Here is a 17,132-nt window from a genome sequence, read left to right on the forward strand (position 1 = left end):
TGCCAAATGGAGCCTGTGAATTCATTCTCACAGAATCTGTAACATCTCACCAGTCTTTCTCCCCACCTACTCTGGGAAATCCCTGTAGGCAGGAACTATGCCAGATTCGTTTTTGGGTTAGGAATACACAGCACAAAACCTGGCATATAGTGCAGGCTTGGGAAATAAATAACGCCAAGGCTTAATAGCTAACCTTAAGGTAAAGTGGTAGTTGAAGGGTGGGAAGTAGAGCCACAAGCACACTCACCCTTCCTGTTCATCCCCATCTGGAGGCATTTGAGCAGGCGACAGTACTGGCACCTGTTCCTCTGCTTCCGAGACATGACACAGTTCTTGTCACGGCTGCACCGATATACCCGCTTGTTGCAAATGCTCCGCTTGAAAAACCCTTTGCATCCCTCACAGGAGATGATTCCATAGTGCAATCCTGTGGCACGGTCCCCACAAATGAGACAGGTTCGTTGTTCAGCCCGATCATCTGGAACAGAAACTGAACAGATTCAAGTTAGAACACATGGAAATGATGGCTTTAAGCCTGCAGTTCTAAAACAAGGAACTCTGCTCTGGGCAAACCAGGAACATCACTCTAACTGGCAAGCTAACTGGCAAACAAAGGGCATCTTTAGAGCCTCTGTCTTAGGAATAGACCCTTGCATCTACCTGTAGATACCACAAATATAGCCTATATGAAAAAATAACTCATGTTCCTCCCCCTAGGTTTCATCATGACTTAGACCAGTATCCAGGTCGGACACTTGGGAGAGATCTTCAACTCCTCCCTCTCCTTTACCTTCCTCAGCCACAGCCCATCACTTCTACTCTGCAGAAAGGTAAGGATTACTGATAATGTATAAAATGCCGAGCACATGGCATACATCCGATAAAGTTGTAATTATCTGCCAGTGAAGAAGTTTTAACCATGCCCAGCCAACCAACCAGTCATCCATCCATTCAATAGATATTAGGCAGCTCTTCTATTCTAGCTACTGTTGTAAGGTATGGATACAGCAGTAAATCAAAGTCTCTGGTGAAGCTTATGTTCTAGCAGAATATCTACTCTGTGTCCGGGCCTGTGTTTGGTATGGGTGTTCAGAAATAAATCATCATGTTCCTGATAGTCAAGGAACTTATTTCCTAGCAACAAACAAGTTAGTCAAAGAGGAAATTCAGATTGGATGTATATCTCTTTAATTTCCTCTTCCCTCAAATTCTACTTACTCAGGACCAAGCAACTGCTAAAGAACAGCCATATGACAAAAACGTGCTCTGGTGAACTGTGATGCTAGCTCTTGCTAGCAGGTGCAAGAAACCTCCAAGAAAATGTTTGATCAGAAGCCAAGAGAACCTCACTCCTGAGTAACAGGCAAGATATAATGATTAAGAACACAGCCCTTAGAATTGGAGATCCTTATTTAAACTGAAGTCTGACACTTAACCAGCTGACTGAATTTGGGCAAATTAAGTTATTTCACCTCTCTGAATCCAGTTTCTCTCATCTGTAAAATGGCGATTATAATGGCACATACATACCATAGATAAAAGACTCAGCGCAAAGCTTGGGCTGCAATGGACAATTAATAAATGACAGCTATTATTTTTATCATTATTATCTTAACAGGCCAATGCTTAATGTGATAATAACATTCCTGAAAACAAAAGCATTTGAAAACAATGCTTAAAGAAGGGGCATGGCAGTATATGTGGGAGAGATGTAGAGAAGAAGGATGCTAGCATTTAGGCAACCTTTATTATATGCCAGCTTTTGCGATGTCTTTATGATCCCTATTTGTAGTAGGCTGGATAATGGCCACCCAAATATATCAGGTCCTAAACCCTGAAACCCATAAATGTTATCTTGTAAGGAAAAGCGGTCTTTGCAGATGTGATCAAATAAGGATCTTGAGTTGGGAGATTATTCTGGATTATAAAGGTGAGCCCTACTTGCAATCACACAAGTCTTCATAAAGAGAAAGACAGAGGGAGATTTAATATAGACAGAGGGGGATTTGATATAGCAGAAGAGGAGATACACACACACACACGCATGAACACGTGTACACAAAGAGGAGAAGGAAGGTGGCCACAAGGAATGGCTGCCACTACAAGCTGGATGAGGCAAGAAATGAATTCTCTCCTAGAGCCTCTGGAGGAAGTGTGGCTCTGCCCACCTTCATTTCTACCTAGTGATACTGATTATTTTTGGACTTCAGGTTCCAGAACTGTGAGAAAATAAATTTCTGTTGTTTCAAGCCACCCAGTTTGTGGTAATTTTTAATAGCAGCACAGGAAACTAATACACAATTTTTTTTTCATACAGGGAAACAGATATATTAAGGCTCTTGCCCAAAGGACACAGCAAATAGCAGGTATGCAGAGAGAAGCAGATACATGACCACATAGCAAGGGAAATAGAAAAAGACAGATATGGAAAGAGGAATCACTGAGGTTCTTGAAGACTCTGTATTTAGTAATTAGAGAGCTTTCCACGCCTTTCTAAGGCTTGGATGAACTTCCTAACTGTGGGCAAATTGACATGCCATGACAAACTGACATTCCCATGTCTTGGCATACAATACTTTCTTTTCATTTTAATTTGTCAGGCTAACATAAATGAGTTTGTGTTATGTGTAACTAAAAGAAACTTGGTTAAAATACTCTATAAAAATGGCCCTGGTGTAATAACTATTCTTTTTATTTTCTTTTTTTAAAAATGCAAAAGAAACTCAAGGTAAACATTGAGCAAAGTTACAACAGAAAATTAAAAAACTAAACCAGGGGCACCTGGGTGGTTCAGTCGGTTAAGCATCTGACTTTGGCTCAGGTCATGATCTCATGGTTTGTGGGTTCGAGCCCCACGTCGGACTCTGTGCTGACTGCCAGCTCAGAGCCTGGAGCCTGTTTCAGATTCTGTATCTCCCTCTCTCTCTGACCCTCCCCTGCTCATGCTGTCTCTCTCTCTCAGAAATAAATGAAACATTAATAAACAAACAAACAAACAAACAAACCAGAAAAGCCCAAAGAGGCAAAAGGTGGGATGGGATTTCCTAGAGTGCTTGCTGGGCTTGAGTTGCTGAAAGGGCTTAGAAACAGAACATAAGTATACTGTGAAAAAATCATGACTAGATACAGAGAATCTAAATTTTCTCATTTTAAATTCAAACCTTCAATATTAAATTTATATATACATGATATCACATGTATATATGAATGTATCTATCATATATAGGATATATATCATACATATACACACATTAAAATATAAACCAGAACTCTATCAGAATAGGCTTAAAAACAGTTATAATTACTCAATCTCTAGAAGAACCATGCCATCCCTTTTTGCATGGATATGACTTCACTGAACACTGACCACAACTAAGCACTGTGCTTTGTGCTCTGTCACATAATTCTCATAATCCCAAAAGTAGATACAAGTGCTATCATCCTTTTGTAATTGACAAAATGGAGATCTCAAAAAGAGTGAAGTAACTTGTCCACTTATCAACTGGCGACTATAATCTGCCAATACCAGAACTGGAGTTCAGTAGCCTCTTTAGAAAGCATTCGTACGGCACTCTGCAGCATCTGGATCCAGGGCAAAGGACCCACTGAACAACAATCACATAAAGACCTGTTAAGAATCTTCTCATATCTTGCGATACTGCTTGTTACTGTTCTTTTCATCAGAGTTTAAAAGGCCACAATGAGATGAAAAGACGAGATGGGAATAATTCTCCACTGAGGGCAGAGACTAGATTCCTTTGAGTCCTCTCTCTGGCCACAGCTATTCTTCCTGCCATGTTTGTTTCTATAAACAGCATTGATCTATGCCACAGACCAGGAACTAATTCAGAAGCCTCTCAAAGGTACAGGAGAAAGGCTCTCTCCCAGTCAACCTTGAAGCCCTTCAAGGAAGCATTTGACAAACTCCCCTCACAACATGTGGAAAAAGATTACAAAAACAGGAGAAGCTATTGTTAACTGACACTTGGGTACCAGGCTCTGTGCCAAGCACTTAACATGTTATTGTGCTGAACCATAAAAATTAAGGTACCCTTATTTTACAGAAGGGGAAATTGAAGCTTATGAGGTGATACTACTTTCCAACAGTCACTCAGCTTGTAAGTATGGGAGTTAGCGCTAGAGCCCCCAAAGTCTATGAATCTAATCATCATATTCTGTGGCCACAGCAAGGCAAATCTATCTATTCTATATGCAGTANAAATGAACAAATTGAAGCAAAATGCCCCAATGGTGCCCTGCCAGATACCAGATATAGATTTCTGCACCTCCTATTCTTATAATGGAGTTGAAGGGTATTTAAAACATTTTTATATTCACTATCTGACTTGAACCAGGCCAGGACAAAAATCATTTTTATAGATATCATAAAGAACATTTAGTGAGTATTAACTGTGTCCCATGCAACGTTCAAGAAGTTTTTACATGATGCTGTATTTGCTCATATTCATTCGTGTGCATGTAACACTCTTCATTCATTTCCTCAACAGACATTAATAGAAAGAACTTCTCCTGGTTCTGAACGCTGCTTAATTACAATGGTCCTATTTGATATTTCCCATCTGTCAGGCATTCCACTTTCAAGGCATCATCTCATTTAAACTTTACAAAAGATGGGGCGCCTGGATGGCTCAGTCGGTTAAGATGATTTCATCATCTCGCGGTTTGTGAGTTTGAGCCCCGTGTCAGGCTCTGTGCTGACAGCTCAGAGCCTGGAGCCTGCTTCAGATTCTGTGTCCCTCTCTCTCTGCCCCTCTCCCACTCATGCTCTGTTTCTCTCTGTTTCCCAAAAATAAATAAATGTTAACAATTTTTTAAAATATATATATAATAGCAAACAGAATGCGGCCTTCTGGCAAGCTGTGAGAGCCCCTTCTCCAATCTGACTTAACCATTAGCATTCTGAAAATAGATGCCCAATTAGCTCTGCCTCTAGATTAGACCAGACACTCTAGTCTGTCTTGTGTTTATCTTATATATAAGGATATCATGAACGACTGTATCATATAACTCACTGAAATTTCAGATTCATTACAGCATCTACAGCATTCTCTGACTAGTAAGACTAACACAAAGGAAATGTTCATAACCATTCCTAATTCAGCACTGTTAATTTATTAAATCACTCTTCTTAATCTGTATTATTCTATCTAAAATACAGTAGGAGAAAATCAGGCAAATAAGTACTTCAAATTGGAGACTATGGATCATAGTACTGCCCAGAAGTCAGAAAGATAAGAGAGGAGTTTATGAAAAGCTGAGGGTTTGAAAAATGGTAGGTATTGAAACTCTGAACAAGGTGGTTTGCTATTTGCAGAAATAGCAATGAGTAAAAAATAGTGTAAGAGAGAGACTTACTAATTTATCAGAGAAGATGAATATTTATGTTGATCAGCAGTATGAGAAGGGCTCAAAGGTGAACTTTGAAAATACCATTTCCTACAAACAGGAGGCTGGACTCCTTAGAGAAATGGTGGATTCCAGATTTGAGGCAGAACATATATACGGTGAGTGGTGTTGTGCTACCTAAGACTAATAAGGGGTCATCTCAAAAGGATATTGGAAGCAGGGCACCTGGGTGACTCAGTCAGTTGAGCATCTGACTCTTGATTTCAGCTTAGGTCACAGTCTCATAGTTCATGAGATTGAGCTCCATGACAGGCTCTGTGCTGACAAAGCAGAGCCTCCTTGGGACTCGTTCTCTCCCTGGTCCTCTCCCACTCATGCTCTCTCCCAAAAGAAATAAACTTAAAAACAAACAAAAAAGAATATAGGAAGCAACATAAAAAGCTTCCCACTGGCCTAAAATGGAACAACACATAAAAAAAAAAAAAAAAAAAAAAAAAAAAAAAAAAAGAATGAGAGCAGTGGCTCTCAAAAAAACACTTCAAAGATAAAAATCAATGCATTCACAATAACATTAAAAAGAAAACCTCATCAGTTACTATGAAGGTCACTTGGACATCAATTCATTATTCTGAAAACTGATGTATTAAGGGGGGGGAAGCAAACATTAAAAGTAAAAATAAAACTATTGGAATCTTCCTCTCTTGCCCCTCTCCTCAAGAGTAAAGGAAGAGAGGAAAGCAGACACTATGAGAGTTTTTAAGAACTTTAAACTTTTAAACTTTAATTGAAAAGACTGACATTAGGTGAACAGATCTGCATGGCAGTCAAGAGAACAGGCATGGATAGGGAAGTAGAGTTGATCTCCAGGCCCATGGCAAGGTAAATCTCAATTCAGGGATGGAAAGGAAAGAGAGCAGAGTCAGCTTTCCAGGTCTCTAGGACAGCAGCGGTAGAACATACAGACTAAGAATCTAACGACTAAGACTCTAGAGTTAGACTCTGGCTCCAACTAGGCTGTCACTCGCTAGCTGTGTGCTTTGGAAAGTTTTAACTTCTTCAGAGGTATCTCAGTTTCTCATCTACAAAATGCAGCTAATATTATAGTACCTTCTTCAAATAACTGTTGTGAGAATCAAGGAATTAACAGACTGCCAATAAATGACAAGGAGCTCTAGTGTCCTCATGGTATTAGAACCAAACAGTTTTGTAAACTCTAAAGTACTGAACACTATTATTGCTTAATTGTCCTTTTTAACCTAAAAACTTTAAAAAATTAGCATGGAAGAGTATTTATTATTCAGTCAGTCTGGTGGCAGGGGAAGGTAGTGACAGACTTTCTAGAAGAGGGAAGTTCTGAAGTATGACTACCACTTAGATAAATGAAGGCAGAGGAGGGTACAGGGAGAAGAAATAATTGGCATATAAAGTTATGTCTTAAATCTGCAGCTGGAAACCTCTCTCCAAGCTGGGTTTCCTCTGAGAAGAATCTCATTCCTTTCTAAAAGAGCCAAAATAGTTCAGTAAGCTTCAGCAAGACTATCAAGATGAGCTATACAAAAATATCCACAGATACAATGTCAAGTTATGTTCTACCCCTCTGTATATAAAAGAGTCATTACCTCCCCATAATTTTGTTCCTACACAGTGTTCTAAAAGGAGCCTGCTGGTTACTTGCGATAAATAAATGTAACCATACATTAGCATTATTAGAAAAAAGATAAGATGCTTGCCTTTGCTAGTTTCTAAACCTTAGGAATAATCTTAAGAATTTGTTTTCAAACCAGAAATTATTCTCATGCAGGTAACAGGAACTATCATATTAAATTTCATTTCCTTAGGGGCACTTGGGCTCAGTCGGTTGAGCATCCAACTCTTGATTTCAGCTTGGGTCATGATCTCATGGTTTGTGGGTTCAAGCCCTGCATTGGGCTCTGTGCTGACAGCACAGAACCTGCTTGTGATTTTCTCTCTCTCAAAATAAATATTAAATATATACATACATTTCTTCAAATTTTAACACTCCTGCTATGATAGATAAGGGCAAAAAGTAGAGCTCGGTTGGGGTCTGGTCACAGATTAATTTTCAGAGGCACACTGTCAAATTCAAAGGAAATAATGAAAATGATGAATAAAGCAGCTGATATGGTTGGCCTAGAAAATAACAATCTGAACCAGGAACAGAGCCCTAGCAACATCTCTTCAGAGCACCACTGACATATGTCTGCTCAAATAAATGGATTATTTATCAGGAACAATAAGTAAATGAGAACAAAGACATTTATAAACAAATGTGTTCATCAATCTGACCAGAATTTTACAATACTTAGGTTCTTATTTTATGTAAGCGGCAGGACTCGTTAGTTACACCTAACCAAATTTACACTGCAGGTTAAGTCTCAATCAAAGACATTAATAGTAACATGTGGCACCATGATTGCTACTGAGAAGATGCTCATTTTGTTAAATACATGAATGAACAATGAGTGAATAAACGGTATGGCTCAGTGTAGGGTTTTCCAAATTAGAAGTCATAACTCATAGCATCATAACTATCATTTCTGGAAGAGATGAAATAGAAAACATGAAAATGCTTCACATGTAGTATGGGTAAAATATTGTGAAACCTTTCTTTCAACTGAAGTGTTTTCATTTGTATGCCTGTGTGTACATGTGTGTGGTGGAGTACTGGATCACAACGTATTAAGGATTAAAGTGTAAAAGTTTGAAATACACTGGCTTGGTGGTTAAAACATACAATTAAGTAGGAATTCCAGCTCAGCCACTTCTTAGCTCCTTAACTGTGGTCACACTCCTCAGTTCTCCAAGTCACACTATCAATTGTAAAATAAAGCTACCTATAGTACTTGCCTCATGGACTAGGGAATACAGAGATAATAGCTAACATGTACCCTGGCACTATGTAACAAGTTCTGTTCTTTATGTGTCACATATAATGCACTCTTTCCTTACAATCCTATGTAGTAGATACTACTATGATCTCCAATTTGCAGATGAAAAAAGTGACACATACACAGAACAAGAAATATGCCCAAAATCCCCTAGCTGATAGGCATTAGAGCCAGAATTCTAAGCAGACAAACTTGCACCAGGATCTGAGAACTTTCACACTAAACTATACTACTTACTACAATGCCTAATATGTAGTAAACACACAATAAATATCAGTTGTATTGGTGTTAAATATAAGTTTACTGGGGCGCCTGAGTGGCTCAGTTGCTTAAGCGTCCAACTTTGGCTCAGGTCATGATCTCACAGCTTGTGAGTTCAAGCCCTGTGTCGAGCTCTGTGCTGACAGCTCAGAGCCTGAAGCCTGCTTCGGATTCTGTGTCTCCCTCTCTCTCTGCTATTTCCCCGCTCATGCTCTGTCTCACTCTCTCCTTCGAAAATAAATAAACATTAAAAAAAAATCTGGGGCGTCTGGTGGCTCAGTCGGTTTAGCATCTGACTTCAGCTCAGGTCATGATCTCATGGAGCCTGTTTCGGATTCTGTATCTCCTTCTCTCTCCAACCCTCCCCTGCTCACTCTCTCTCTCTCTCCCTCTCTCTCTCTCAGAAATAAACAAAACATTAAAAAAAATTTTAATATGTTTTCTGTAAGATTAAAACCTTTTTTCTGCAGCTTTATGAAACATTTTAGAAAGTATTTTGTTTAAAAAAATCCATTTTAAAAGCAATAGTGCTTTAATTTAAAAAGAGGCTCTGATAGATTTTAATATTATTACTGTTCAACTCTTAGCAAACTAGAAGAAAAAAACTTATGATGATAAAGGTTATTTAAAGAAACCTAAACCAAATATCATACTTAATAGTGAAATGCATACAAAAATGTTTCTTTTAAGATTGGAAGTAAGACAAGGATGGTGGTCCATTATCAACACCTTCGTTCAACAGTGTAAGTACTGGAGGTTCTAGATGGCATAGTGAAATAAGAAATACACAAAAACTAACCATATTTCTATACTATCCACAAAGAGATAAAATTTTTTAAAGCTGCCACTTACAAGAGTATCAGGGAAATATAAAATAGCTAGGATGCAATCCAATAAAAACATGGTAGATCTCTATGTAGAAACTATAAAATACTTAATATAAAATACTCCTAAGATAAATTGAGGAAGATTTCAGTATGCTCACATATTGCAAGTTATTAGTGTAAAGATCAACAGAGTAAAATCTCATTCAAAATCCCAACTCTGTGTGTTTGTGTATAACTTGAGCTAATTATAAAATGTATATGGGAAAACACAAAAGAACAAAAACAGCACAGTTAAGAAAAACAAGACTTTACCATATATTAATATTCATTTTAAAGCTATAGTAATTAAAATGTTTTATTAGCTTAGGGATAGTGAAATAGACCAAAGGAACTGAATAAAGACATATCATACCACAACATAACCAGGCATATTATAGATACTTAATTTATGATAAAGTTGGCACAGCAGAGCAGTGAGGAAATGACAAGTCTTTTCAGTGAACAGCACAGGACAATTAGACATCTGTATGTTAAGAAAATGAAACTTGATCCTACCTTACACTATGCAAAATATTTAATTCCAACTAGACTCAAATGTCAAAAGCAAAATAACAGACTTCTCAGAAGATAATAAAAAAAATCTTCATGATCTTGGATTAGGGAGAGATTTAAAACATTTTTTAAAATATTTTATTTATTATTTCTGAGAGAGAGAGAGATAGCATGGGCAGGGGAGGGTCAGAGAGAGAGGGAGATACAGAATCCGAAGCAGGCTCCAGGCTCTGAGCTAGCTGTCAGCACAGAGTCTGACGCAGGGCTCGAACCCAAGAACCGTGAGATCATGACCTGAACTGAAGTTGGACACTTAACCGACTGAGCCACCCAGGTGCCCCTAGGAAGAGATTTTTAAAACAGGCCACACAAAAAGCACTAATCACAAAAGAAAACTTTAATAAAATTAGACTACATTAAAATGAAAAATGTTCAGAGTGAAATGTATGGGAGAAGATATATACAATACACATAACCTACAAAGAGCCAATATTAAAATATATAAAACTTCCATACAACATTAAGAGAAATACAAGCCAGTAGAAAACTGGGCAAGAAACTTGAACAGGCATTTCACAAAGGAGACTATCCATGTCATCAATAAACTTAAGATGTTCAAACCTATTAGTAACCAAGGATATGTTAATTAAAATCACAATGACATACTAATGGCTAAAAAATACAATTTAAAAAAAAAGACTTTAAGTTATAATGGCAATTTGGAAAAACTAACTTTCATATGTTATTGGTAGAAGTGTTTATTAGTACAACTACTATAGAAAACAGCATGTCCTGAGGTACCTGGGTGGTTCAGTTGGTTAAGTATCCAACTTCAGCTCAGATCATGATCTCATGGTTCTGTGGGTTTGAGCCTGGCATCAGGCTTTGTGCTGACAGCTCAGAGCCTGGAGCCTGTCTCAGATTCTGGGTCTTCCTCTCTCTCCACCCCTCCCCCACTGGCACTCTCTCTCTCAAATATAAACAAACATTAAAAATTTTTAATTAAAAAAAAGAAAAACAGCACGTCATTATTACTGTTAAAGATATACCTTTCTATATTCCCAGGTATATACCCAACAGAAATGCACGCATATGTGTATGAATGGACAAATTTGAGGATGTTCATAATGGCAAGCTTTGAAAAGCCTCAGTTAAAAATAACCCAAATATTCTGGGTTCCTGGGTGGCTTGACTGGTTAAGCATCAGACTTCAGCTCATATCATGATCTTGCGGTCTGTGAGTTTGAGTCCCGCATCAGGCTCTGTGCTGACAGCTCAGAGCCTGGAGCTGCTTCAGATTCTGTGTCTCCCTCTCTCTGCCTCTCCCCTGTTCGCACTCTGTTTCTCAAAAATGAATAAACATTTTTTTAAAAATCCCAAGGGGTGCCTGGGTGGCTCAGTGAGTTAAGCGTTCGACTTCGGCTCAGGTCATGATCTCATGGTTCCTGGGTTTGAGCCCCGCGTCGGGCTCTGTGCTGACAGCTAGCTCAGAGCCTGGAGCCTGCTTCCAATCCTGTGTCTCCCTCTCTCTCTGACTCTCCCCTGCTCACGGTGCCTCTCTCTCTCTCTCTCTCTCAGAAATAAATAAAAACATTAAAAAACCCCCAAATATTCACCAATATGACTACAGATAGTTTCATTCATGCAGTGTAATACTATACAGCCGTAAAGGTATTTAAACTACTCCGACAACATGGATGACTCATATAAACAATGTTGAGTAAAAGAAGCCAGATCAAATAAGAAATCCAAAAAAACAAACCATTCTATAGGATTCCATTCACATTAAATAAATTAAAACAACAACAACAATAACAGGCGCTCTGGCTCAAAACAGTATTTCAGGAATATCAATCTTACAATGATGGGTAGCTTGTGACAAGATGAATGGTATGGTCTGGGGGTAAGAGGAATGGGGAAAGGATAAAAAATTAACTTAAAGCTCTACATTAAGGTGACTGTGAGAAGGGGCGCCTGGGTGGCCTAATTGGTTAAGCGTCCGACTTTCGCTTAGGTCATGATCTCGCGGTTCGTGGGTTCGAGCCCCGCGTCGGGCTCTGTGCTGACTGTCAGCTCAGAGCCTGGAGCCTGTTTCAGTCTGTGACTCCCTCTCTCTCTGACCCTCCCCTGCTCATGCTGTCTCTCTCTCTCTCCTAGAAATAAATAAAAAACATTAAAAAATTAAAAAAAAAAAAAGGTGACTGTGAGAAATGTGGTATCACTAACAGAAAAGTGGAAACTAAAAGCTGAGTGAGGGACAAAATCAATGGCTTTAGTTTAACAGAGGATGAATAGGCAAATCAGGCAGAAATATTCCAAAGGCATTTATTTAAGGGACAATGGTTAAAGCTAGAATGAAAACTTTTGGCATCATCAACATATGGAAGAGCTGAAGCTACTGCAGTAGACTAGAACTCAAAGGAGGAAGAGGTTGTGTAGGGTAACAACAGCAGGATAAAACTGAGACACAGAGGAAGGTAGGAAGTTTATAGAAAGAAAGAGATGACATGATCAAAGAAGACATAGGTGGAATATAAATCCATGATTAAGAGAAAGATAAGAAACAAAAGGGTTTCATAAAGAAGAGAGTATTGTCAAAATGTGTGAGAAACAAGAAAAGGCTCAAGGTTACCACTAAGAACATTTTCAGTAAACTGGTTAGAACAAAAATCATACTGAGTTAAAAACAGGTGAGTGGTGGGGCGCCTAGCTGGCTCAAGTTGGAAGAGCATGTGACTCTTGATTTCAGGGTTTTAAGTGCGAGTTCCACTTTGAGTATGGAGATTACTTAAAAACTAAATTCTTAAAAAAATAGGTGAGTGGTAAAGAAACAAAATAAGCAGTGTTTTATTGAGTAGTGTCACTCCATTTAAGAGTGATAGAAGAACATTTTATATGAAGAAGCAACAAATTTTAAACATGCTTTTTTTTTTTTTAACTAGGAGAGATTCATATGCATTTAAAACGAGATAAACATAAGAACAAAGACTTTTAAGAGGAGAATGAACTATAATTCAGACATATGTTCAAAATAAAAGCCTGGATGAAAAGTAAAAAATGTTTAACATTTAAGTTTTTCGTATGTGTTTTATTTTTAGTAAGAAAAAGATAAGTTACTAGGCTGTGGTCAGAAAAGTAAAGTGATTCATTCGCCCAAGGTCACATAGTGAGTCAGTGACTCCTGACTACTTTTCCACTCACTACTTTTCCAAAGCCAGACCTCCCATTATACCAAACTACTTCCTACAGGGGTAGGGGGCAGGAAGAGGAGGATGGAATATACCAAAATTGAACCTCAGTGTTACTGCTGCCTTTCTTCTCCAAACCAAAGAAACAACAGGAGTCATAACAAAATCTATGAAACAAAAAAACTAACTAGATGTATTCTTACCATCCTGTGAGTGATCACTTAGTACCTCCATATTAGCAGCTAGTTCTACGTTAATTTGGTTAAATATAGACAAAAGCCTTTTACCAAAATTTCTCTTTCATTCAACATCTCCATTCAACCCTATTGTTACAAAAATACCTCCCCCACCCCAAGAAGGACATTTTACTCATTCCAAGGGCTCAGGTTACGCAAATTACAAATGGAAACTGATTTTTATCAAAACCTGCTTTTCAGACTGTGATGAAGGCCAGATTTAGGAAATGGAGAGTACAGCTGCTTACTTGACCAAAATTATACTGACAACTAAGGCAATCCTGAACTTGCCTGGCTAAAAGGTATTTAAAACAATTTAACTGGATTACTGGTTCTAACTCCCCTGATGAGCTACACATTCTAAGTACTACTGATTGCACTCAGTTTCATAGGTCACTACCATCTGAAATGAAGTCCTTGAAACTGGGAACACGCACCCTCAAAATTTCATCTGCAAACATAGAATTTAAACAGAAATGCGTGAAAATCCTGTTAATGCTCCTTTACTCTTATATTCCTCCTCTACTGCACATACCACTACAAAAATCCATTTCCAGAGGCCACATGTGGAGTACCTCAGAGGAGATTTTAAAAAAATGTTATCAGCTGAATGAAAACAAATGAGCAGTTCACAAGATTGTTATGGACTAGATGTTTAGGAGTTATCCTTACAGGTCACTGAATAAAAGATGGGAAAGACAAAAAAGGGGTACATGGCTGGCTCTGTCTGTGGAGTATGCAACTCTTGAACTCGGGGTTGTGAGTTTGAGCCCTGTACTGTGTGTAGAGCTTACTTAAGAAAAAAAAGAAAGAAAGAAAAAAAAAAGATAAGGGGCACCTGGGTGGCTCAGTCGGTTAAGCAGCCGACTTTGGCTCAGGTCATGACCTCGAGGTTTATGAGTTCGAGCCCCACATTAGGTTCTGGACTCTGAGGACAGCTCAGAGCCTGGAGCCTGGAGCCTGCTTTGAATTCTGTGTCTCTTTCTCTCTGCCCCTCCCCTGCTAGCACTCTTGTCTGTCTCTCTCTCAAAAATAAACATTAAAAAAAAAAGACAAAAGAAAATGTTACCACCATTAAGTGCTTAGACCTGAACACAAGGATGAAATTGTTCACAAATTACAATTAGCTGAAGCCACAGGAAATAAAAAGAGTCCAGAGAAAATGCTAGCTCATCACTCAACAGCTAGGGCCAAGAAAATAAAAATTCAGACCACAGTCCCTAATTCCTTCTTGTCTCTTATGGGTAAGAATCTTTGAATAAGGAATCAGGTTTTTATTTGTGATAAAACCGTTTTCTTTTTTTTTTTTTTTAAATTTTTTTTTTTAATGTTTTTTATTTATTTCTAGGAGAGAGATAGAGACAGCATGAGCAAGGGAGGGTCAGAGAGAGAGGGAGTCACAGACTGAAACAGGCTCCAGGCTCTGAGCTGGCAGTCAGCACAGAGCCCGACGCGGGGCTCGAACCCACGAACCGCGAGATCATGACCCAAGCGAAAGTCGGACGCTTAACCGACTAAGCCACCCAGGCGCCCCTAAAACCGTTTTCATATTCATGTCAATTTAGATTTTCCAGTTGGAGATAAGACCCTGCAAACCTGTGGTTTGTCCTATTTGGATTGCTACTGGAAACTTTGAAGGATTCCTTGTGCATCTAAGGAAAAAAACGAGTTGGTTGTCTGGGGAGTCTTCTCTAAAAAATATATAAATATACAGATATTTCATTAATAGATAGCTTGGATCCATGCACTATAGCTTTCAACAAATACTTCTGAAGTTGAAAGCATAGACATTGATTACCTAGAAGAGTAATGATTACTTTTTGCTTCAGATCATCTCTTGACATTTATTCACTGAATAAACATATAAGAGCTCCCCTGAGCTCTTCACATGTACCTCACAAAAGTGAAGGACACAGACATCAATCCCATAATTTCAAAACAGAGCAGTCAACACTAAACTAGAAAAAGAAGATATACCAGGCACAGAGAAATGAGTGATTCGAGAGCTAGATGAGGAAGCCTAAGGAAAGGTTATCTAGAAGAGGTGTCACCTGAACTGCGCCCTATAGCAGAAGTATGTTAAAGGTAATTTCAGCCAGAGGGAACAGTACAGTCAAAGGGGCTTGCTGGCTGTAGGTATTTAAATGTGTTTTAGGTGTGGTTATCTGAGATAGAAGGAGGTGAGGAAGGCCTTGATGAATGCTAGAACATGCAATTCCGGAGTTGGACTGATTTGGAGTCTTCTGTAGGGAGGCTATAGTAATTGTTAGAAGGCAGTATATGGTAAGAGAATAGAGTATGTAATAGATTCCTTTTGGGCTGTCTGCTCAGCTTATACCAATCCTCTTTTGAGAACAGCCACTGGTCTGGCCTGTAAGGTACCAAGTTTACACAGCTAGATAAGCTGACTAGAGCAGAAGAGGCAATGGCTACTGCTAACTGGACTGAAAAAAGATAATGGCCCAAGTTGTTTCAATAAAATTTTCTGTTCCTAAGACTTTCTAATGGGGACACAAGGACTGCTAGCTTCTGATGGAACTATGAATGTGACCAGTGAGATGGCCTTGTTCTAGAAAAGGAGAGAATGCTCATCTCTGTGGTAGAGGTGGTGATAAAAGTGAATCAGAAGTGCTATACCTCATGGCTTTATAAGGGTTGCCGGTAGTTGCTATGGCTCCTGAAGCTTAAATATGTAATAGAAACACACTGGTCTCAATTCAATCTGTGGACACTCCCAATCTGAACAAGCCTGTTCCCTCCCTTTTTTCACCAAGAGTTTTATAGCCTTTTGAGTATAATACCACTAGCCCCAACAAGCGACTTACATAGTTACATGATTTCTAGTCCCCTTATCATACTGATCATCTGCCTTTCCCTTTGTACATGTTCCTGCTTGTAAGGATCATATGAAAATAAATTGCTGACTCTACTGTGGCTTGGGGCACCTGGCTGGTTCAGCAAGTAAAGCATGCGACTCTTGATCTTGAGGCTGTAAGTTCAAGCCTCCTGTTGGGTGTAGAGAGTACTTAAAAATAAAAAAGAATCTACTATTGCTTGATGAGTACAGAACAGAGGAGGAGTCTATTCTTCCTATTCTCTTTTGTATACCAGTTTTTTTTTTTTTAAAGATTAAAAAAAATTTTAAAGTAATCTCTACACCCAACATGGGGCTTGAACTCACAACCCCAAGATTAAGAGTTGTATGCTCCACTGACTAAGCCAGCTAGGCATCCCTACTATGTTTTTAATTAATATAAATCCAGTTTATCACCTTTAGGGTGGTGCAATGTATTTGTGAACGTATATACTATATGACTACATAAAAGATCATGGATTGATATTACTGATCAATATTTACTGTATGCAAACTCAGACCTCTAAGCTTTCTTTCATGTTTTGTTGCTAAGCAGCCTCATTTACAACCTGTAATGGTAAGCTTAGGCCTTGGCACCAAATACAAGACTTCGTTTACTATTTTGTCTGAGTCATCCTGGTGTTCTTGAGTATTTAGATGGTATGAGCTTCCTTCCTAGTTTTGGATCATCGATAGAAGCCCATGACCTACATTCTATATCTGTACTTCCAGCTTTTATGCAAAATTGGTAGGATGAAGCTAGGCTTGTGACTTCAAGCTGGTCATTTCTCTATACATCAAAAAGTAATATAGTAATGTTTTTGTATCAAAATTTATATTTTGTAGCTATGGTTTGATATTTATACTCCCCTCCCCTGGTTTTACTGAGCTGTAACTGACATAGAGCACTATTAAGGTGCACAGCACCTTACTTATAT

At 38.6% G+C, this 17,132-nt stretch overlaps 1 protein-coding gene across 1 annotated transcript in view; it reads right to left on the minus strand.

Annotated features, from left to right (window-relative positions):
* NR5A1 (nuclear receptor subfamily 5 group A member 1) overlaps positions 1–17,132 on the minus strand; it is a 99,796-nt gene that overhangs the window by 69,597 nt on the left and 13,067 nt on the right. Inside the window, exon 2 of the mRNA XM_077768457.1 lies at positions 357–490. Within this exon, the coding sequence (XP_077624583.1) occupies positions 357–490 (134 nt within the window). The remainder of the gene's footprint in view (positions 1–356; positions 491–17,132) is intronic.

The sequence above is a fragment of the Crocuta crocuta genome, unplaced genomic scaffold (assembly GCF_008692635.1).
Source record: "Crocuta crocuta isolate KB4526 unplaced genomic scaffold, BGI_CrCroc_1.0 scaffold35, whole genome shotgun sequence".
Taxonomy (NCBI): Eukaryota; Metazoa; Chordata; class Mammalia; order Carnivora; family Hyaenidae; genus Crocuta; species Crocuta crocuta.